Source organism: Zophobas morio, unplaced genomic scaffold (assembly GCF_036711695.1).
Source record: "Zophobas morio isolate AGI-343-1 ecotype UQ-CSIRO unplaced genomic scaffold, CSIRO_AGI_Zmor_V1 ptg000031l, whole genome shotgun sequence".
Taxonomy (NCBI): Eukaryota; Metazoa; Arthropoda; class Insecta; order Coleoptera; family Tenebrionidae; genus Zophobas; species Zophobas morio.
In genome coordinates, this window is record NW_026972136.1 from 11,838,076 (window position 1) to 11,863,051 (window position 24,976).

The window sequence follows — 24,976 nt, forward strand, 5'->3', positions numbered from 1 at the left end:
CCTCAAAATCTCTGTAATTGGCAGGGATGGGACCACATTTCAGATTTAAATTTTTCGCAAAAGAAAATTCTGGAGGATCAACCAAGTAGAGGAAGTCTTCGCCTAAAAGTCAATAGAATAAAATTTTGACTTTTAACTTTAGACTATTTATTTTTGTATCACATACCATCCAGTATTTTTTTTAATTACACAACATATCGTCAATGAATTTTACTACTCTGTTTTATGAAGTCTGGAAGTTAGAACAGTCACAACTAGTCCAACTACCTCTAAATGATACATTAATAGCTTGCCTTTGAAAAGTCGGCAACAAGAATTTAGTACTGATTTATGCAAACGTATCTGTAGGTAAGCAGAGAAAAATGTTGTGCCTTGGTGGGATTCGAACCTCACGCCTCTCGCTCTCCGGGCAAGTATCCTAACCACTAGACCACAAGACCACTTATCTTTCTCTGCTTACCGACGTGTTATTGTGCCGCCACAGGATCTATAAAAGAAACTTCAAATGCAAAATTTCAGTGCATATCTATATTAACTTAGTAGACTACAGACTAGATGGCTACGTCTGAATAATAAGTAGTTACCTGTTAATGTCGTTGCAGGCCATACGAAAAATATCTCCGTAGATTTAATAACCGTTTTGCCACCGTTCTTCAGTTCATAGACGTGTATAACTTGAGGACCGATAACATCTTCAGAAAGTCGGTCCTTGGAAGGCGTGCGAGATGTTTGATTAGAAATGTCATCTGCATAAAGTGTCGAAGCTGGGCTGAATAATACTTCACCGGGTATTGACCATCTGGACGAAATAATATAAATAAAACCCACCAACACAGAGAGTGGACGCAACTTACCCACGAATATCTTGTATGACGTCATAAAGAATGGAAATGGAAACTCTTCGTTTATTATTTGCTCTGGTTTCTTCCAATTCTTCATTGGTACTATTCACAAGCACATCAAAGTGGAGTTTGGCAGGGAACTCTTTAGAATAATCAGGCTGGAAAAATACCTTGAAATGGACAACCTTGTTGAAAGGTACTGGATTTCCGATATCACATTTGATAGTGTTATTTTCATAAGAGCTGCACAGTACATGGGAGACCACTTGAACGTCCGAGCTAGTTGAGTAATAGAACCCATCAGGGTATTTAACTTCTAAAGTTGTCTCAAAAGCATCTTCTCCACTATTCGAAACAGTAATGTCCAAGAAAAATTTTTTACCGGAATCAAGGTAATACTCTTGGACGCTCCTGGAAAAACTGAAGTTAGTTTGGCATCTGGCTAAAGCGCTGTACTTACGGTTCAACGCTCACGTCCAAATTAGGTATACAGACATTATCGTCGCCGCAATTCTTTTGGATACTGATAGAGTCCTTCTTGGACGGAGGTGAATTTAAATCAAGAACAGGTACTAAAGCTGATCTGGGATTTCGAGGAAGTTGTTGAAGGTAGGCAGGAGACAAGTCGGCATCATCTTGTAACCAGTACTTTGCTTCTACGACCAAGGCTGTCAGTTTATCCCGGATATCACTCTAAAGAAATACGAATCAATAAGATTGTAGTACCATTTTACATTATTAATAAACTCACTCTTACGTACACATCGATGGGTGAAGCACACTTAACTTGTTCGTTATGCTGGAGTGTGATCGTCGCATTTTTCCTGTTTTTATTTTCATCATCGACAAAACCCATTCTTGGATTAATTAATTTTTTTGTGTCCAAAATATATTCAACTCCTAGTTCTATAACATCGATATTTTGACAATAAGCAAACATGCAAAAGCTATGTCAACGTACTTAAAGAACTGGGAATTCCTTTCCCGTAGTACTTGCTGCAGAACTGAATTTGAGTTTTCGTAGCTGCGGTCCCATCGCTTCTTAGAACGTGGTTGGTATTTACGATGTTTACTGTTTTCGTTAAAAACTTAACAGACGCTTCGACTTTGATAACTGGACGTGATCTAAAAAAGAGTTAATGAAAACTGGAGTGCTCTGTAGTTCTAAGGTACTAACCTAAAGAAGAAAGCCTTGTTAGATAAATAAGCGCCTACTGCCATGTCTGGGTACTGGTTTCCATCTAAGTCTAAGCCTCCAGTTATTGAAAAACCGAACGTAGTTAGGGCACCTGTTGGTAACGGAATCACATCTTCCGCAAATATTACTTGAGAGAACTTCTTGCGGACTCCTTTACTGGAGCCGTGGTAGATGTAAACTGCGCCGCGATTTTCCTTACCGTCGTAAGGGGCACCCACAGCGAAATCTGGAAGTACAAAAATTGTCAAAATTACTCCAATTTTTTCATAAAGAAGACTCACCTCCAAATCCATCCTGGTTAATATCCCCTAACGACGCCAGCGCTTGCCCAAACCTTGATTTTGAATTAAACCCGTCGATGATATAATTAGCCATAAATTTACCCTACAACCAACCCATTACTTTTTCCACCACCCGAAATCCTCACTCCTCACCTTCTCACTCTGATGGTAGATGACATACACCCGCCCCACGTCATACTTGTCTTTGTTATTCTGAACGGTGTACATGGGAGACCCCACGATCAAATCTAGTTTGCCGTCCCCATCGACGTCCGAAGCTGCCAACGCGTACCCATAGTACGACCCAATCTGGTCGCTCGTAAAATGATGCAAAAAGTTGGTCAAATTCCACGTGAACAACAGCACTTTTCCCTTGAGGTCATTACCTCTGGGCATACCCACGGCGATTCCTTCTTGGCCGTTGCCGAGGAAATCGCCCGTGATGGTTGAGTACCCCATGTAGGAGTCGTCGTCCCGCTCGGTACCTTCTGTGGTGGAGAAGACCGCCGGTCGCGTTTCCAGACTTTGTTGATGGACTTGGCCTGGAAGCAAGTTCGTGGGTTGCATAAAGTGGAGTTAGTGATGTGGGGATGAGTTAATGGTTTATTTGGTGTCGAGATTAATGTTTACCTTGATGGGTTAACTTAATTACCGTCACCTCAATGCTGTTTTGAATGTTTACACGCTGGTACCACCGATGATGCCTTGTCTGTTAATGGTGATTAAGAAACGTGGATTTTTGATCTTAGCGAGCTATTGATTTGAATTTGCGTGTAATCGAATAAGCGTGGTACGATGTGGTGGTTGTTCATGAAAAATAAAAACGATAATTTTACAACTTTTTTTAGATGTAAGATGTTTTTCTACGTTTCGAGGTGGCACTGTGCAATGGTGAAGATGTGTTGAAATTTTAGGATAAGCGTGCTAACAAAAGAGAGCAATTTCGTGTATAAAGAAGAATTAAATTTCACGCTATATACGAAATAAATATTTTGTTGTAGAACATAAGACAACATTCAGAGATTAAAAATACGGAAACAAAGAAATACAAAAAAAGATTGCTTACTCCAGATTTTTGTCAAAATATGAGAAAAAAAGGACTGATAATGGGAGAGCTAGCTCCATAGCGGCTTTACTGCTGATTTAAATCATATATGTTTGTGATAAAAGTAACTGTTAGCACACCAAGAAAATAGGATTTACTTGGCAAAATTTTGAGATGACGTCGTCAAATTGTTGGCAGGGATGTACGAACAAATTTTAGTTAACCATCTATGATCAGCCCAGTAGTTTCGGAGATTATGTGTCGCCAACAGAAGTTTGAGGGAAAAAATAGTACCACAAATACACCATGAGATTATATATAGAAAGAGAGAGATATGAGACTCTGAGATCTGCGTTAATTAAAAGTCGATAACAATAAATAAAATTAATCAAAATATGAACCAAAAATAATAGAAGAAGGAAAAAGAAAAGATTATTATTTAGGTAAATATAATAAAATTTTAGAAAAGTTTTCAATTTTTTTTAATTTTTGAGGCACCAAGCCCTATTAAAATCTAAATCAAAATATACGCCCTTTCGATTTAGAGTTAAAACTATTTTTTCTTCTTTGTATGAACCGAGGGGGTCTGTTGAAAAACATATAGATAAGTGTAAAGTTTAAAATTAAGATGGCAATTAAATTTTGAATTTGATTAAGACCACTCATGGGGTAAGAACTAATTGTTTAAATTCACATATTTACCACTCATTTTCAATTGATTAAATATAGCAAAAATATGAGTTTCCCTAAAAGTATCTTCTGCTTAATTATTAAAAAATATAAAATATCCATTAATGCGGCCCTTACGATGTTGTTATAGTCTTTGACATTTCTATTGAAACACCACTTGTTAATCGTAAATTTGGCAACGTTCATATTCAGACAATTTTCTAATTAAAAACCGTTGTCAATCAACCGAAAGCTGTTACCAATTGCTAAATTTTAAGCAAAATCAACAGGTGGTGTTTCAATAGAATTGGCAAAGACAATATTTCTTTCCATACTAGTTAATCCATGTTAGTTGTGCTGTGGTTGTCTTACCCATTTTAGCGGGAACAGACGTGTCATGATGACACTTCGGTTGTACGTTTTTTTAATAAATCTAAAGATTTGTGTGCAGTTTTGTTGAACATTCATCAGTAATTTAAAATGTGCAATGTTATACTGTTAAGTAAGTGTTCATTAATTGTATTGTGCGATTGATTTCGAAAAAATCGAAGATGAAGTCACCAAGGCTACTTTTTGTTATTTTCTTTGAAGAATATATCGTTCTAAATGGGCGATTATAAGCTAGACATAATCGTATTTTAATTTTACTAAAAATGAAGAGTGATGTGATTTTTGGTCTGTATGTTGGGTGACGTCAGATAACTTCTTGAAACATTGGTGTATTCATGGTTGCCTATAACATCAGTGAAATGTCAAGTTGTAAACATAAACTCGAACGAAAAAAATTAGAAAATAAGGAAGGATCTCAAATACACAATTTCGGGACTACTTTTGTATTTTTCCCTCGTTGGTAGTACTTACAACGTCGACAATAATTAGAAGTTAAAGTAGGTAGATGTAGGTATTGCTGGCGCATCCACCATTTTATAAATTGAATTTTAGGGCTTTTATAACTTTCACAACATGAAACTGCATAACTCTACTTATAGATATTTTTCTTTAAAAAGATGAGTATAAGTAATGAAAAAAACCCTTAAGAGATTTCATATATTCTTAGTTGGGCAACCAACATTATAGTTGCTTAATAATTAAGAAGAATTTCATAATTCTTTTTATTGTTTTAATCCTTTAAAGTAAATAAAGTGAAAATAAGTAGCAGTAATTTTAATCAGTTGTAAATTTTATCAAAATCTTCTAAAACTTTGATAGTCTAATATTTAATAAGTGACTTGCGTAAATATTTTTAGTTCTGCTTGGAAACACTGAAACATATGAATGCCTTTGAAGAAAGTAAGAAACGAAGGGACCTACAGTAAACATGGTTATTGAAGTTTATTTAGTAGATCCTGTTTATTTTTTACTACGGATTTTAACAATAAAAAAATGTTGAGTTACTTACATCGAATTTTCTTCGAATTATGAAGCAATCACGGTTGTGTTCGTTGTGTATTGGTTTAGATTACACAAAATACGCCTATCTTGCACGAATAAAAATAGTATTTTGTTTTATTAGGATTAAAAATGGTGTTTTTTGGTGAACAAAATTTTGAATTTGCGGGGCGTAGCGAAGGGGAGCCGAGCGAATACAAAATTTTGCGAGTCAAAAAACCCACTTTTAATCCGAATGAAACTAATTTTTCTCCAGCCATTAATGTAACACAAAAATAGGAAATAATTAAATTAAAAAAAAAGTATTGAAAATGGAATCAGTATTCTGGTATCTAGGTAGTCATGATTACCTATTTTTTATTTACGTTGTGTCATTGATTTTCAAAAAGTATCAAAAATTGATTGATTTTTCGCCAATAATGAATGTTGAAGAAATCACAAATAGTGATAGTAACTGACAATGAAATAACAGCAACATTGACAAACATTATTAACACTGCTATTACAATGGATAATAGTGACGGCAAATCGTTAATCCAATTTTCTGAAAGATGTTTTAATTTTATATTTAATATCAATTTTAAATTTTAGAAATTATGTAATATGTTTAATTATTATTAATAAAATTATAAAATATTAAAGACGACATTATTAATATTTTCAAAATTGACGAAAAGCTGTAGTTTGAGATTCATTATTAGTTTTTAATCGTAGCATTTAAAAAACTTTTAAATTCTAGGATTAAAAGTTGTTGCCTTAGTAACGCAAGTTTTTTTTCCTAGTTACAAAATAGTTATTTATTCAATTAGTTAGGTAATGACAGCGATTAACGATGGAGCAATTTATATATAGGCGATATGGTTAATCGCCATTACCCCACGTGTTGATAACAATATTTTTTCGACGATCGTAATTTTCGAAAACAGCAATTTGAATAATATTTTTAACATTTGTTATGCAACCAAATATACTTGAAATGTCTAAGTTTGCTTTGACATTTTATTAAACTGGTATGCAACCAACAATACCTTGACATTTCTGTCGAGTTTATTTTAAAAAACTTTGAAATTGAAATAACAAACTTTATTAGATTGATATGGAACCAACAATACATCGACATTTCTGTCGACTTTAGTTTAATCGTTGAATAATAGACTCATTATTGATCAATTTTGAACACGAAATTTGTTCGTAATTTTCACATTAATAAACGATCGTCGGAAAACGTCTATTTTTAGTGTTGAAATTGTCATAAAAAGTGCATTGTTTTAAGACGGCTGGAGAAAAATGTTTTTTGAGTTTTAGTGTTTTATTTTTTACGAGTTTGAAAGTTTTGAGTGCCGCAGTGTTTTTTTTTTAATTCGGGAGACTCTTGGGTACCCATGGTGTATTATTTTGGAAACCCATGGAGATTTTTTTTGTAAATTATTTAAAACAATTTTGGGGGACTTTGGTGTTCTATTTTTGGAAAATTCGGATCTGACATGTTGTTGAGTTAATTTTGGGGCCCTGTTTTTTTTTTTAAATTTAAAACAATCTTGAGGTTTTAGACATTCCTGTTTGGAAAGAATTTGAAAGTGCTTTGGAGCCTTTAGTGTCTATTCTTTTAACAATTCTTACAGGATACATCATTTGCTAAAATCAGTCTTATCTTAGCAAGTTCTAGCCCCACCCACCCGCCCTCTCTTTTCTTAGAGGGTATCTCATTTGGCAAAATCACTCTTATCTTAACAAGTACTAGCCCCGCCCACCCACCCTTCCTCTATTTTCTTAGCGGGTATATTATTTGCCAGAATCGATCTTATTTTAGCAGGTACTAACCCCGCCCACCCGTCCTCTATTGTCTTAGAGGGATCTCATTTGCCAAAATCAGTCTTATTTTGGCAGCTACTATTACCCTCTATTTTCTTAGAGAATATGTCATTTGCCAAAATCAGTCTTAACAGGTACTAGTATCACCCATCCGCCCTCTCTTCTCTTAGGTACTGGCCCCGCCCCCTTGCCCTCTATTTTCTTAGAAGGTATGTCATTTGCCAAAATCAGTCTTATCTTAGCAAGTGGAGTATAATCTTTATAATCCGAACCCACGATTATCCGAACATCCAGTAATCCAGAGAGGCTAGTTGAATTCGATGCTTCTTTAATCCGAACTGAACTAGAAAACATGCACCTACTTGCAAAAATGATGCAAGATCTTCTTTCTGCACGTGTTGTATTGAATTTTTTGAAATTTTTAAATTCTGGAAAAAAGCTGGAAGTTATTGAAGAAATGAAGCCGGAAGTGACTTCGGGGGCCTGAAATCTACAAGAAAAAGTATTTAGTTAAATTTCGAAAATCGTTGAAAATGGGTCGAAATTTGCCTAATACGAATATATGTATAGTGGAATATTTCATTTTTGAAATGGTTGTCTAAAAATTCTGAAAAAATTCAGGAATTTATATCCCGACGTGCTGATTCCAAAAATATAGCGAGTTTATGGTCACGGAGCAAAATTTTCGAAAGAATCGATACGAAATGCGAATTTATTAAAATTTCTAAAAATTTCGATATTTGAACAGACGATTCTAGAAAAACGGTTGCAGTTATCAAAGAAACGAGGCCCGAAGTGAGTTCTAGAGCTCGAAATCTACAAGAAAATGTATTTAGTTAAGTTTCGAAAATGTCAAAAATTGGCCGAAATTTGAAGAGAATTTCACGTTTAAAAAAGTTATCTAAAAAATTTGAAAAAATTCAGGAACTAGATCCCAACATGCTGGTTCCGATAATATAGCGTGTTGATGGTAACGGAGCAATATTTTCGGAAAATTCGGTGTGCAAATCGAATTTTTCGAAAATTTTAAAAATTGCGATATTTCAATGGACGATTCTGGAAGAAATGAAGGCAGAAGTGACTTCTGCGGCCCAAAATCTACAAGAAAATATATTTAGTTAAATTTCGAAAATCGTCGAGGATGGATCGAAATTACAAATACATAATGGAAAATTTCATTTTTGAAAAAGTCATCTAAAAATTCTGAAAAAATTCAGGGATATAGATCCCGACGAAAAAGATAGCGTTTTTATGGTCACGTAGTAATATTTTTTCGAATGTATCTATTATCCATTGTTGCTTAAGAATACTTTATTTCTGTTTCAAAAAAATAAGGTTTATTTCTTGACGTTTATTTTCAGTTGTTATTCAATTCCCTTTCAGATTTTTGGGAAATTCCCTGATCCGAACAAATCGCTAATCCGAACACACCTTTTCCCCAATTAATTTGGATTATCGAGGTTCTACTCTACTAGCACCGCCTATACACCCTCTTCTCATTCTAACTACACACTAATTTTGTTTCTGTTCAGTATAAAATCATCACCCTTTATTTTCTTGGCCGGTGTGTCATTTGGTAAAATCGATCTTATTTAAGCAGGTACTAACCCCGCCCACCCGCCCTCTACTTTTTTAGAGGGATCTCATTTGCCAAAATAAATTAGCAGGTACTAGCCCCGCCCACCCACCCTCTGTTTTTTAGGGGCCATGTCATTTGCCAAAGTCAGTTCTATCGTAGCAAGTACTGATGATCAATTTTTACAAAAAATCAAAATTTGGAAACATTATGAGCTTACTTATGTGCACAAGGCAGGAATTTTGAACATCTTCTCTAGTGTTTAGTTGGTTATGCTTTAATGAATTTTTCTTGTGTTGATTTTATCTTTGTTTATAATTTATAAATGTCTTATTAAATGTTTATTTGATTTATTTATTAATCAAAAATAACAGCTTGTTTTATTAATAATAATGCACAACGATTAATGACTACTGGTGGTTGTGATTATTATCCTAAAAAAAAATAAAAGGTAAGTCGGAGGTATCCACACATTAGGTGCATGCAGTGTTGCCAATTTTACTTTTATAAAGTTACGTTTTTTTCGTAATCAACATCATAAAGAAAATCTTAAAACATTCTGGCAACTTTAGAATTCATTAATTTGCTGTTTTGTTGACGAGCGGGAAATTTAATGCTTCATTTTTTACTTTTAAATTGTCAATGTAACACGCAACGCAACGGTTATGCGCAACGCAACGGAAGTACATACAACGTATCCGTTATTTTGCGGTACCAAAACAGTAGGACCTCTATTTTCAAAACCATTTTTTGAGAAAACTACACACTTCTGTAAAAAATGGTATAAAAACTTTTGAGAACATTTTTTGCCAAAAATCTGCTCTGAAAGTTTGTCCAGACCATTCCCTAACACCCTGTATAACAACTCGAAGAAGTAGTAAGAAAATAGATCTTACTAATAATAAATAAGTAAAAGAAAAAAATGAAGAAAACATTTAGTTAAAAGTGAAAAAGGTGAGATGAAAAAAATTGAATGTGTGGGTTTAATAAGAAGTAAGAATATTTGAAAATCTAAAAGGCTAAGAAGCGGTTTCAACAATAGAAAAGAAATCAACAAGAACAGAAAAATATACAAATATAAATTTCTAAAATAGAAGTAAAGTGTTTGGAAAAAAGAAGATCAAAGACAACATCAAAACTAGAGTTAAATATTTGTATATCCTCATCAGTAATTGTTTAATATTATCGAAAAGCCACATACAAGAACAAAAGCGCCAAACATCCACGTTTCTTACACAATGTAATCAAAATTATTAAAACTATTATTATTAATATGTTACTGAAGCTGTCACGGAAGCCCACTCCTCGCACTGCTTCGTACCTGAAAAACAAATTAATATTTCCCCAGTGGCGAAGATGATGCGTTATCACCCCCGAAAATGATGATGCATGATATGTTTCCTCTGATTCATTTTGTTAATGCAACTGCACCATGTGCTCTCGACGATTATTTCGTAATAATCTTCGATTAATGTTAAGACAGTTATAATATTCGTTACGTGAATTAATTGAAATTAATTTGGATTATGCTTAATTAGTAGAGCGCCTCTCACTTTCCTGCACCGACTCGCTACTATTAATTTTGTTATTGGTTGTGAGAGATTAAGTGTATGTCGCAGCTTGGTTTTTGTATAGTTTGTTGTTTTGTTTTAATGTTTTATGCTTTCAATACCTTCATGGCCGTATGTTGCAGAGAACAACGGAGGTTTATATTCAAACGTAGCATGAGCATCAATGGAATACATTTGTCCTGAAACACACCAATATGTCGAAATGTAAACAGTTTCATTTCTGAGGTTTTGTACATTTAAAAACTAAAACTTTGGCGCGCTAGTTCAACTAGAAGCCTGTAAAACAATAAAAGCAGAGAGAACTGCACATTTAGACTTTTAGCGAAATGTAGGAAGTTTTACCTTGCCAATACCAACTGCCTGGTGAACCGATGAAGAGACGGTCTCCGACCTGGAATGAAAAGAAATAGACGTTAATTAATGTCGGAAGAAATTCTTCGGATAGGGACGAGCCCCTCGAGATGTGGACTGTTTTAAATTGAAAATAGCGGAAGTGTCTCATTTTTTAATTATTGCTTTTCTGTCAAGCATTTAAATGAAATTATGCCTGACCAAGGTGAAGAAAAAATAGATTTATCTAAAATATACTAGTTGCATAATATTGTTATCCTTAGATATTACTATTATTATTTTTGAAAGTAAGGTGTCGGTCATGACTATATTAGTCAGGTAAATTTCGCTTACAATACACCTACTTCGAAGAGTTACCGATGAATTGAATGAGTTTAGGTGCCAGTGATGTTTACTTTAAAAATATTACTGTTGTTAATGTAAGCAAAATTTTTACATGTTTAAATAATATCAATACACGTTTCTGAAAGATACCACTTTATAACCATTGTAAAAATTTCCTCTCTGATGGACTGATAAGTGTTATGAAAATAAATACGCGGTGTAAATATATGGAATTCAAACACTTAAAAATTAAATTAATACAGAAACTTAACATTGTCAAGCGTTGTTATTTGTTCTACTATATCCAATGGTCAAAGAACACTGGTGTATTGAAATTACTTCAACAATAATATAGAGTGCGAATAGGTATTTCAGTTATTTTTGACAATGCTATGAAATTCGTGGCCAAAATATTAATGCAAAAATTAACTATGTTATGTTACGACTTTGTGTTTTTAAATATTTAGAGATAGAAAACTTGAGAAAAAATTGGTCTAAAGAGTTTAGACAGTACTTCCCTCGCTGTCGGAAACGTGACGACTGCATGCCTATTATGTTTTTTTTTCGCAGTGGATTTCAAAGAATTCGGTTTTGTAGTTCCTGATTAAATCAATAAAATATATTTACGCATTCATTAATTTTTTTGAGTCACTCTGTATATGCAAATCCAAAAAATATAAATGGAGTGATAAATGACAAGTACAGACTCATCATATTTTGTACATTTTAGATATGATTTATTCGGCAAACTTTCGAGCTGACGTCATCAAGTTTTTGGAGGGGATAAGCAAATATATTTTGACTAGACATTTATTATGCTCTTTATGACCTTAAAACATCTGCAAGATTTCAGAGCATTCGGTTTTGTAGTTCCTGATTAAATCAATAAAATATATTTACGCATTCATTAATTTTTTTGAGTCACCCTGTATATGCAAATCCAAAAAATATGAATGGAGTGATAAATTACAAATACAGACTCATCATATTTTTACAGTTTAGATAGGATTTATTCGGCAAACTTTCGAGCTGACGTCATCAATTTTTTGGAGGGGATAAGCAAATATATTTTGACTAAACATTTATTATGCTCTTTAGAACCTTAAAACATCTGCAAGATTTCAAAGCATTCGGTTTTGTAGTTTCTGAGTAAATCAGTAAAATAAATTTACGCATTCATTAATTTTTTTGAGTCACCCTGTATATGCAAATCCAAAAAATATGAATGGAGTGATAGATCACAAGTACAGACTCATCATATTTTGTACATTTTAGATATGATTTATTCCACAAACTTTTGAGCTGACGTCATCAAGTTTTTGGAGGGGATAAACAAATATTTTTTGACTAAAGATTTATGATGCTCTTTATAGCCTTAAAACATCTGCAACATTTCAAAGCATTCTGGTTAGCAGATTAAAAATTAAATTTCAAAATGTTGTTTTATAATTTTGATTTTTTTTCCAAAAATCTGGACGTTTCGGGTGAAAAGTCGATTCGGAGTTGTAAACTACATGTGTAGGACTATGTTATTTTATACAATTGAAAACCCATTTACTATGTACAATTTTGAAGTGACGTCATCGCATTAGTGGTGGGGATGATTAGACAAATTTTGGTTAGCGTTTTACCATCTACATGATATTCTTAATATAAGTACAAAATTTCACAACAATCGGTCGAGTACTTTCGGAGATTATCTGTCTAATAAAAATCCGGGACAACAGACGGACAGACGGACGGATAGACGGACAGACGGACGGACAGACGGACAGACGGACAGACGGACAGACGGACGGACAGACGGACAGACGGACAGACAGACGGAAATGGGAGACCTATTTCTTCGTCTTCTAGGGGTCATGAAAGATCGAGAAAACGTAAAAGTAGAGAGTCGGCCGACGGACTCGATTACAATACTTCCTTTGCTTACGCTCGGGAAGTAAAAATCTGAAGTTTCGCTTAAATTTAACAATTTTCAAGAATATCGTAATCGTAATCGAATCCATCGAGCGAATGGCCACTTTTATTACTTTCTCGACGTTTCATGACCACTAGAGTACGAAAAAAAATAGTCTCCCATTTCCGTCCGTCTGTCTGTCTGGTGTCTGTATCCATCTTGTTAGACACGTAATCTCCGGAACTGCTGGACCGATTGTTGTCAAATTTTGTATGTATATAGGAAATATCATGTAGGGGTTAAATGCTAACCAAAATTTTGATATTCATCCCCACTAACAATTTGATGACGTCTTTCAAAGAATTCTATGATTAATTATTTGATTTAATGTTATACAACAATATGGGTGCTGCACTTTGAGTTTTTCCCTAACCATCCAAATTTTTGCAAAAACATAATGCACGCTATAATAACAGTTTCATTAGCGTAAGGCATCCTGGTGGTGGTATAGCGGTTACGAATCAGGAATGCGGATCCGACGTCGCGCGTTCGATTCCAAACTTGGCCCTTCGTTTTTTTTTTTTCTTTTTAGAGATAAGATTTTTACTCGTGCTAAAATATAACAAATATTTTAAAAATAGACATTTACTTCATTTATAACTTTGTTTTTTCATCTATATTATAAAAGGCATTTTCAATTAGATGTGTTTTAAGACTTTTTAAACACAACTTAGGGCTAAGATTCCTGATATTGTTTGGTATTACACTGTAAAATTTAACGCAATAGTAATTAAAGCCCAATCTAGATCTGGTAAGTCTAAAACCACGTAGACAAATGTCATTTCCTCTTGTGGAGTAGTTGTGATAGGAATTTAATGTTCTACATTTCTTACAATTTTTTACAAAATAGTCTACGCATTTCTAGAGGAACAGACAGGGTATTATAATCAGGAGATTCAATAATTTAAAATGTTCTTTACAGTCGTCACGATATCTCAGGTTTGACATAATTCTGATTGCCCTTCGCTGATAGTCCTGTATGGCCCTAAATGTTTATCGAATATTCCACATGTGATTGGAAGGTCGCGAAATACGCTATTTTTAGGACATCTATGGATACACAGAGCGTTAGATTACGTAGCAAATAGATGTTTTTACATAATTTCATGCATAGATCATCAATTTGCTGGTGCCAGGACAGAGTACTATCAATATGGACCCCCAAAAATTTTCTGAATTCTACTATATCTGTGTTTGTTGTTTGTTTGAGAGAAAAAATCATTTCCACGGTTTTGTCTTTATTGAGATGCAGTTTATTTGCCTCCATCCATTCCTCAATTCTTTTGTATGATAAGCGGGTGAGTTCTTGTAGTTTATTTAGATTTGAGTCGCTGTGCTCCACTGTGGTGTCGTCTGCATATCAAATTTTGTCCATTGTAGGGAAAATTTATATACAGCAAAAATAGCCATGGACCTAGAATGGATCCTTGTGGGACCCATGTCGGACTGTTAATGGTTGTGAAATAATGCCAATTAGGTTGACCCTTTGTGTGCGATCATGTAGATAAGAGTTTATCAACGTAATACTATTGAAATCAAGATTATATCTTATTTTCAATTTATCTATTAATATTTTGTGTGAAATTGTGTCGAAAACTTTGCTTAGGTCTAGAAATAGAGCTTGATAGTAGACTCCCTGTTCGAAGCAATTTATTATCGGTTCGACGAAGTTTATTATTCCAGACATGGCAGATTAATTTTTTCGGAAACCAAATTGGTGTTCAGAGAGGATATTGTTCTCTTCAAGGTAGACTAAGATTTGTTGTAAAAGCAGCTTCTCAAAAACTTTGGAGAGTACTGGCAATAAAGATATCGGGCGATAGTTGTTTTTGTCACTTGCATTTCCCTTTTTGTATAAAGGAATTATTATAGATTGCTTTAGACACTGGGGAAACATATTATACTGAATGCATTTATTAATTTTGTTAATGGACTAATTATTATATTCTTGGTCGATTTTATTAAGTCGGTATTTAATTCATATAAATCCCTACTTTTGGTGTTTTTTAAGTTGTCAATATATGTTTATGAAGCCACAACAAAATTTTTATTGATGCAATTACCGCACTTTCTTCGAAAATGTGAGAATATACCCCTCTTTATTGTATTGCTGACAGAACTAACGTTTTAAGAAGATCTCCAATTACACTAGTTTACAAGACAAAAATAGTTGAATCTAAAGGATTTGGGTTCGGGAAATTCAAATTTTTTTCTGACAGCAGAAAAAATTCATCACGTCAGGGTTCTGAGATATTTATATAAACATCCCCCTATTTCTTTTCTTTTATACAACTCTTGTAACTTTTTTATTTTTAAATATATATGAACATATAGTTCTTTGAGCAAATTTGTATCATTTTAAAAGATCATCATTTACGTAAATAAATAACACGAGTGTCAATTTTTCAAGCTACTAGATTGTCATCAATGTTTTATTTAAAATTTTTCAAGTATTGATTTTAGAATACTTGGTTGCTTTTGATTTTTCTATGGGAAGTGATAATAAAGACTCTGAGGTTGGCCTCACAAAGATCTTTTAAAATGATACAAATTTGCTCAAAGAAATACAGGTTTATCTTTAAGAATAAAGAAGTTATAGGGCTTGTATTAAATAAAAGCAACACCCAGTATATATTATAAACATTATGACTGAAAATTAAAAATGATTAACACTAGCGTTTCTTTTATTGGCAGTACTGTCAATTTCCCTTATAATAAATCAACAGTAACACATTTTCATCCCAAAAACCTTGATACCTTCTTTTTAAGCATATTTGAACAGGTCTTCCCGCTTTAGGGACTATAATTTTACTAGAAACGTAATAAAACTGATTTGCACTTATTTTGCACGATCTCGAAGACATTTTTTATGCGACAATGGTGCATTAACATGAAGCAGTCTAACACCAACGTGAAGGTAAAGGCAAAGTTCATTACTTTGGATTTATGAAAAAACCTGACGTGATACGGATTATCCGTTTTTGGATTTGTTGTCAGTAAGTAATTTAGAAGTAAAAAATATTTTTTTTATTTTTGGATATGAAAAAAAATTAAATTTCTAAACTAGTGTTATTATTATGTGTAGTTATTTCAATCAAATTTCTCACTTATGTGATATAAATTTCGACTCGATTAACAAAATTCTTAGTTGTGTTAAGCAATCATTCTTTGGGTAGAACTTTTTTTCTTTTTACGTTTACTGTCTTGTATTTGTTAATTTTTAATTTTGTTCAGTTTCCATTTCTACTTTTCCTGTAATTGGGTGTAATACCGTTCGAAAATAAAGATTATTATTATTATTATTAATATTATTATAAAATGTAAAACCTTCTCGGGGGTCCCAAATGTCTTTTTTTAATGTGAAACCATCTCGGGGATTACAAATGTCCTTTTCAAAAATGTAAAACCTTCTCGGGGGTCCCAACTGTCTTTTTTAAAAATGTAAAATCTTCTCGGGGGCCCCAAATGTCCTTTTTATATATGTAAAATCTCAGGGGTCCAAATGCTTTTTTTTTAATGTGAAACCTTCTCAGGAGTCCCAAATGTCCTTTTTACAAATGTAAAACCTTCTTGGGGACACCAAATGTTTTTTTTAAACGTGAAACCATCTCGGGGGTCCCAAATGTCTTTTTTTTTTAATGTGAAACCATCTCGGGGTTCCAACTGTCCTTTTAAAAAATGTAAAACCCTCTCGGAGGCCCCAAATGTATTTTTTTAAGAATGTGAAACCTTCTCGGGGGTCCCAACCGTCTCTTTTAAAAATGTAAAATCTTCTCGGGGGCCGCAAATATTTTTTTTTAATGTGAAACCTTCTCGGGAGTCCCAACTGTCCTTTTTACAAATGTAAAACCTTCTTGGGGGCCCCAGATGTATTTTTTTAAAATGTAAAACCTCGGGGGTATTTTTTTCTACTATGAAACCTTCTCGAGGGTCTCAACTGTCCTTCTTAAAAACGTAAAGCCTTCTCAGGGGCCCCAAGTGTATTTTTTTAAGAATGTGAAACCTCGGGTGGTCTGATCGTCTTTTTTAAAAATGTAAAACCTTCTCGAGGACATAATATGTTTTTTTAGAATCTGAAACCTTCTCGAGGCTCCTAACTGTCCTTTTTAAAAATATAAAACCTCGGTGGCCCCAAATGTTTTTTTTTTAAGAATGTGAAATCTTCTCGGGGGTCCTAATTGTCTTTTTTAAAAATGTAAAACCTTCTCGGAGACACCAAATGGATTTTTTAAGAATGTGAAACCTTCTCGGGTGTCCTGACTGTCTTTTTTAAAAATGTAAAACCTTCTCGAGGACACTATATGTTTCTTTAGAATCTGAAACCTTCTCGGGAGTCCCAAATGTCCTTTTTACAAATGTAAAACCTTCTCGGGGGTCCCAAATGTCTTTTTTTTAATGCGAAACGTTCTCGGGGGTCCCAACTGTCCTTTTTAAAAATATAAAACCTTCTCGGTGGTCCCAAATGTTTTTTTTTAAGAATGTGAAATCTTCTCGGAGGTCCTAATTGTCTTTTTTAAAAATGTAAAACCTTCTCGGGGGGCCAACTATTTTTTTTTTTAATGTAAAACCTTCTCGGGTGGGCCAAATGACTTTTTTTAATGGGAAATCTTCTCGGGGGTCCTAACTGTCTTTTTTAAAAATGTAAAACCTTCTCGAGGACACCATATGTTTCTTTAGAATCTGAAACCTTCTCGGGAGTCCCAAATGTCATTTTTACAAATGTAAAACCTTCGCGGGGGTCCCAAATGTCTTTTTTTTAATGCGAAACGTTCTCGGGGGTCCCAACTGTCCTTTTTAAAAATATAAAACCTTCTCGGTGGTCTCAAATGTTTTTTTTTAAGAATGTGAAATCTTCTCGGAGGTCCTAATTGTCTTTTTTAAAAATGTAAAACCTTCTCGGGGGGCCAACTATTTTTTTTTTTAATGTAAAACCTTCTCGGGTAGGCCAAATGACTTTTTTTAATGGGAAATCTTCTCGGGTGTCCTAATTGTCTTTTTTAAAAATGTAAAACCTTCTCGGAGACACCAAATGGATTTTTTAAGAATGTGAAACCTTCTCGGGTGTCCTGATTGTCTTTTTTAAAAATGTAAAACCTTCTCGAGGACACCATATGTTTCTTTAGAATCTGAAACCTTCTCGGGAGTCCCAAATGTCCTTTTTACAAATGTAAAACCTTCTCGAGGGTCCCAACTGTCTTTTTTTAAAATGTAAAACCTTCTCGGAGGTCCCAACTGTCCTTTTTAAAAATATAAAACCTTCTCGGTGGTCCCTAATGTTTTTTTTTTAAGAATGTGAAATCTTCTCGGAGGTCCTAATTGTCTTTTTTAAAAGTGTAAAACCTTCTCGGGGGGGCAACTATTTTTTTTTAATGTAAAACCTACTCGGGGGGCCAAATGACTTTTTTTAATGGGAAATCATTTCAGGGATCTCAACCGTCCTTTTTAAAAATGTAAAACCTTCTCGGGAGCCCCAAATGGATTTTTTAAGAATGTGAAACTTTCTCTGGTGTCCTGATTGTCTTTTTTAAAAATGTAAAACCTTCTCGAGGACACCATATGTTTCTTTAGAATCTGAAACCTTCTCGGGAGTCCTAAATGTCCTTTTTACAAATGTAAAACCTTCTCGGGGGTCCCAAATGTCTTTTTTTTTAATGCGAAACGTTCTCGGGGGTCCCAACTGTCCTTTTTAAAAATATAAAACCTTCTCGGTGGCCCCAAATGTTTTTTTTTAAGAATGTGAAATCTTCTCGGAGGTCCTAATTGTCTTTTTTAAAAATGTAAAACCTCGAGGGGCCAACTATTTTTTTTTTTTATGTAAAACCTTCTCGGGTGGGCCAAATGACTTTTTTTAATGCGAAATCTTCTCGGGGGTCCTAACTGTCTTTTTTTAAAAATGTAAAACCTTCTCGAGGACACCATATGTTTCTTTAGAATCTGAAACCTTCTCGGGAGTCCCAAATGTCATTTTTACAAATGTAAAACCTTCGCGGGGGTCCCAAATGTCTTTTTTTTAATGCGAAACGTTCTCAGGGGTCCCAACTGTCCTTTTTAAAAATATAAAACCTTCTCGGTGGTCCCAAATGTTTTTTTTTAAGAATGTGAAATCTTCTCGGAGGTCCTAATTGTCTTTTTTAAAAATGTAAAACCTTCTCGGGGGAGGGCAACTATTTTTTTTTAATGTAAAACCTTCTCGGGTAGGCCAAATGACTTTTTTTAATGGGAAATCTTCTCGGGTGTCCTAATTGTCTTTTTTAAAAATGTAAAACCTTCTCGGAGACACCAAATGGATTTTTTAAGAATGTGAAACCTTCTCGGGTGTCCTGATTGTCTTTTTTAAAAATGTAAAACCTTCTCGAGGACACCATATGTTTCTTTAGAATCTGAAACCTTCTCGGGAGTCCTAAATGTCCTTTTTACAAATGTAAAACCTTCTCGGGGGTCCCAAATGTCTTTTTTTTTAATGCGAAACGTTCTCGGGGGTCCCAACTGTCCTTTTTAAAAATATAAAACCTTCTCGGTGGTCCCTAATGTTTTTTTTTTTAAGAATGTGAAATCTTCTCGGAGGTCCTAATTGTCTTTTTTAAAAGTGTAAAACCTTCTCGGGGGGCCAACTATTTTTTTTTTTAATGTAAAACCTACTCGGGGGGCCAAATGACTTTTTTTAATGGGAAATCGTTTCGGGGATCCCAACCGTCCTTTTTAAAAATGTAAAACCTTCTCGGGAGCCCCAAATGGATTTTTTAAGAATGTGAAACTTTCTCTGGTGTCCTGATTGTCTTTTTTAAAAATGTAAAACCTTCTCGAGGACACCATATGTTTCTTTAGAATCTGAAACCTTCTCGGGAGTCCTAAATGTCCTTTTTACAAATGTAAAACCTTCTCGGGGGTCCCAAATGTCTTTTTTTTTAATGCGAAACGTTCTCGGGGGTCCCAACTGTCCTTTTTAAAAATATAAAACCTTCTCGGTGGTCCTAAATGTTTTTTTTTCAGAATGTGAAATCTTGTCGGAGGTCCTAATTGTCTTTTTTAAAAATGTAAAACCTTCTCGAGGGGCCAACTATTTTTTTTTAATGTAAAACCTTCTCGGGTGGGCCAAATGACTTTTTTTAATGGGAAATCGTTTCGGGGATCCCAACCGTCCTGTTTTAAAAATGTAAAACCTTCTCGGGAGCCCCAAATGGATTTTTTAAGAATGTGAAACCTTCTCGGGTGTCATGATTGTCTTTTTTAAAAATGTAAAACCTTCTCGAGGACACCATATGTTTTTTTTAGAATCTGAAACCTTCTCGAGGCTCCTAACTGTCCTTTATAAAAATATAAAACCTCGGCGGCCCCAAATGTTTTTTTTTTAAGAATGTGAAATCTTCTCGGGGGTCCTAATTGTCTTTTTTAAAAATGTAAAACCTTCTCGGAGACACCAAATGGATTTTTTAAGAATGTGAAACCTTCTCGGGTGTCCTGATTGTCTTTTTTAAAAATGTAAAACCTTCTCGAGGACACCATATGTTTCTTTAGAATCTGAAACCTTCTCGGGAGTCCCAAATGTCCTTTTTACAAATGTAAAACCTTCTCGGGGGTGCCAAGTGTTTTTTTTTTGCCTAAAAAATTTTATAATTTTTCGGGCAAGCAGTATTTGTTGGACTGTATTTCAGAAGCGAGGAAAGTTTTGTCGAAATAACTTTCGACCAATTTTTATAAAAACCGATATATCGAACTGTATCGAAATTACAAGACATCTAAAAAATATTCAATTATTGAAAATTGTGTATTGTGTATGAATTGATAAATTCGTCAATAGTAGAATATTTTACATTGTATCGATATAAGTGTGTAAATTGAAATATCCAACTTTCAGCACTAGTTGTTGTATGCTATACTATTTCATATATTTGCAGTTTTTTTATTCTGTCTATTTTACACTAGTTAATATCTGCTTGCAAAAGTAATAATTTTTAATTAAAACTTTCGACCATTATTCAGCGATTTTTTTAATCGCCAGATTTTTAATTATTAGTTACTAAAATCACGGAATGCTATTAAAACCGCGCAACCAAGTTAATCAACGACGAAAATGAGCCCTAAATGATGAATTAGCTATAAATAGAACATGATCGCAAGCATATTTAAGTTTAATACATTCTTAATGAACGGTTACTAACAATCACAGTTTTTTTCAATTGAAGCATAAGATTTTATGTAGCAAAAGCTTGTTAGTCATAAAGTTTTTGATATAACGAAAAAGCATGCAAAAATCGAAATCGATAAATTGTTATTAACACTCGTTCATTGAACTACACCTCCCTCTCCCGTTTTCTAGAGCTTCGTCGTTCTGTGGGAAGACAATGGACGTCCAAGGCAACTTTCGTCTTCTTTTGAGGACGAAATAGCCGTCTCATTTAATAATAATGATTATTATGAATTTATCGTCTAATCAGTGTTATGACAAGATAATTCACTCTTAATTTGAGCACATTTAGCTTGATTGAAACTTCCCGTTTTTTCCTCTGTTATCATCTGATGAACGTTAGAGAACCTAATTAAGATTCCATCTCCAATCCCATTAAACGGTATCAAAGAAAAATGAGATTAGTCTCGCATATGGATAGTGCATTTTTCCGTTACTTTGCATCGCACTAACGACGTTTCTGATCATTGGTCTTGATGTAATATCATAATGCAGCCGGTTGGGTGGAGCACTTTTAGACTTACGGAATTGCCATAACGATCAGAACGCTCTTGCGTGCGTGACATTCTATAACGCATTACATGAGGGACAATTAGACTAGCGGTGTTTTCCACTGAAATTTTAATAAAGTTTTTCCTGTTGATTAATGTACACGAAATGATGTTACGACAGAGACATAAATTATCAAACCGTGGTTACGCCTATCACTAAAATTTGTTATTACAAGCTCAACAAAAATTAATTTAAAAATTTCCTAAGCATGATCTGAATACTAAGCATTTGATTTTATTAGCTTTTATATATTGTCTCTTATCAAATGCTAAATACCTCCTCTATTATACATTCAACAGCCGAATAAAATTATTGTTATTATTATTAAACAACATTCGCCAAAATTATACATTTATAAACACATACAAGATTTTTCATAATGAATTTCTAATGAGTAGAGAGCGGATTTATAAGCACAAAAAAATAAGAATAAGCGCTTAAATAAGCACAACATTTTCAATAAAAAAGTTTTATTTTAAGCAAAAAAGCATTAAAAACATAATCATATTACAAATCAAAGAACACTTCTTAGAACTTTGGATAAAATATTATTACAATAATCCTAGACTTTATATTTTACACACGTATTTCAGTTTCTTTAAAACAATTTATGATTGTAATATGTTCCAAGTTGTCCACTGTAAAATTTTTGGCCGATCATTTAAAATGTGTTTAAAATTGGAGAATGTTTTATATTGGTTTTAGAATATTAATAAAACCAGCTTCTACAATTATTTGTTTATTCTAATCCCTTACGTATCTAACAACATTCTCCAAGCCTACTTCTATAACACCCCCCTTCTTAATTCTAATACTTAACAATTAGTACAAAATATAGTCTTTAAATCGCGAGGGTGTTCTTCGTTGTCTCTGACTAACACTTTGCTTTGATACATCTATAAATTTGTCATCATCATTGTCGTCACAGTTAATAATAGGAACGTATTCGTTAAGAGAATCCCTTAAATGTATACTATTTCTTCTCAAAAATTGGCCTTTCCTATCTTTTACAATATATGACCTAGGTTCATTACATTTATTTACAATTTTTGCCGACTCCCATTTACCTCCCTTTTGTAAGGTAACATTTTGATTGTTTACAAAATTAGGTTTAGCTTTTGTAGTCCTGTCATAGTAGTATTTTGTCTGTTGTTGTTTGGTGTGTAATTTCTTGATTACATTGTTTGGATCAACTGTGTTAAATTCTAAAGTACGTTGAGGAACTGGCAGTTTGGTTTTGATGTTTCGATTAAAAACTAATTCTGCAGGAGATAGACCTACACCAACAATTTTTGTCGATCTGTAAGACATTAAACCTGTTGTTAACTCACAGCTCCTTTTTAAAAGTGACTTGGCTATTTTTACCCCACTTTCTGCAAACCCATTACTTCTAGGATAATGTGGACTACTTGTTGTTATTTTAAACCCATACTCATCCGAAAATTTTTTGAAACTATAAGAAGAATATGGCATATTATCAGCTATCAGTAAATCCGGTATTCCAAAGTTAGCAAAAAATTTTTTAAACTGTTTTATCAATTCAATTGAGTTTTTCTCTCTAATTGGAACTACATCAAGCCATTTAGAGTAATAGTCAAAAATTATTAAATAATTATTCTTTGCATATTCACATATGTCTGATCCTATTTTAGAAAATGGTCTACCCGGTAAAGGATGACTTATCAATGGTTCTTTTGCATTTGATGAACGATTTGATTCACAAATTTTACAACTTTTAATAAATGTGATAATCTCTTTATCATAATTTGGCCAGTATAATGCTTCTTTTGCTCGACTTAAGGTTTTATTAACACCGAAATGACTTTCATGAAGTAAATTCAACATACTTCTACGTAAACTTGGTGGTACTAACAACCTATTTTTAAACAAAATTATTCCGTCAACAATAGTCAAGTCGTTTCTAACACTGTGATAAAATTTTAAAATTTTGGAATTGTCATCAATATCATGTATTGTATTGGGCCATTCAGTTAAACAATATTCTTTTACTTTATTTAGAACAGGATCTGCTTGAGTTTCCTTTTGAAATGTTACTTTTTTATTCTCTGAAATGTTTACAATTGCATGTATGTTATGTACTACTTCAAGCAACGATTCATCATCTTCCACTGGATCATTTAAATAATTTCTGGACAACAAATCAGCAACATGTAAAAATTTTCCTGGCATATACTCACATTTTATATCATACCGTACCAGTTTTAATTTAATTCTCTGCAACCTAGGAGAAATGATGTCAGCAATTTTTTTATTCATTATTGAAACCAGTGGCTTATGATCAGTACAGATTGTTACTTGCTTGCCATATATATAGTTATGAAATTTTTTTACTGCAAACGCCATAGCCAAAAACTCTTTTTCAATTTGAGCATAATTTTGCTCTACTGTTGTCATACTACGCGATGCAAACGAGACTGGTCTTCCTTCTTGCAACAAGCAACAACCTAAACCACTCTTAGAAGCATCTGTATGTATCGTTATTTCTTTTTTATCATCAAAATTTGTCAGCACAGGTGCTACAGTAAGCATATTTTTGATTTGATCATAAATATTTTGATGTAGTTCAGTCCATGAAAAAATTACATTATGTTTTAATAAATTTCGCAATGGATCTGTAATTTCTGACAAATTAGGCAAAAAGTTTCGAAAATAATTAAACATGCCTAATACCTCTTGTAAATCTTTCTTATTTTTGGGTTCTTTTAATTGAATTATTGATTTAATCCTATCTGGATCTGGTTGCATGCCATCTTTTGAAAATAAATGACCTAAATATTTAACTTGACTTTTTCTATATTGTACTTTACTTTGATTAAATTTAATATTTAACTTTCTGGCTCTATCAATAACTTTATTGAGTATTGCATCGTGTTCTTCTTCAGTCTCCCCTGCAATTAATAAGTCATCAATATATACAGTAACTCCCTCAATGTCTCCAAAATTGTTTGTATTTAATTTTTGAAATAACTCTGGTGCTGTTTTCAGACCAAAGGGTAACCTGTTGAATTGATAATACCCAAACGGACTACTGAATGTACAAATCTGCTGTGATTTATCATCAAGTTGCACGTGATAAAAACCATCTTTAAGATCTAGTACAGTATAGCAAACTTTATTTTTCAATTTTGCAGTTATTTCCTCCATTGTTGGCATAAGGCAATACTCCCTTTCGATATTTTTATTTATATCAGCTGGATCTA

At 33.5% G+C, this 24,976-nt stretch overlaps 1 protein-coding gene across 2 annotated transcripts in view; it reads right to left on the reverse strand.

Annotated features, from left to right (window-relative positions):
• Positions 1–24,976, reverse strand: part of LOC135139438 (integrin alpha-PS2) — a 168,813-nt gene that overhangs the window by 3,464 nt on the left and 140,373 nt on the right. Inside the window, exons 6-16 of one of the 2 annotated variants that reach the window (XM_064069672.1) lie at positions 10,726–10,774; positions 10,485–10,562; positions 2,475–2,863; positions 2,322–2,424; positions 2,020–2,266; positions 1,804–1,967; positions 1,594–1,748; positions 1,303–1,535; positions 855–1,253; positions 585–799; positions 2–102 (exon numbers count right to left, since the gene is read on the reverse strand). In XM_064069672.1, coding sequence (XP_063925742.1) covers positions 2–102; positions 585–799; positions 855–1,253; positions 1,303–1,535; positions 1,594–1,748; positions 1,804–1,967; positions 2,020–2,266; positions 2,322–2,424; positions 2,475–2,863; positions 10,485–10,562; positions 10,726–10,774 — 2,133 coding nt within the window. The remainder of the gene's footprint in view (position 1; positions 103–584; positions 800–854; positions 1,254–1,302; positions 1,536–1,593; positions 1,749–1,803; positions 1,968–2,019; positions 2,267–2,321; positions 2,425–2,474; positions 2,864–10,484; positions 10,563–10,725; positions 10,775–24,976) is intronic. The other variant, XM_064069673.1, reaches the window with a different exon arrangement.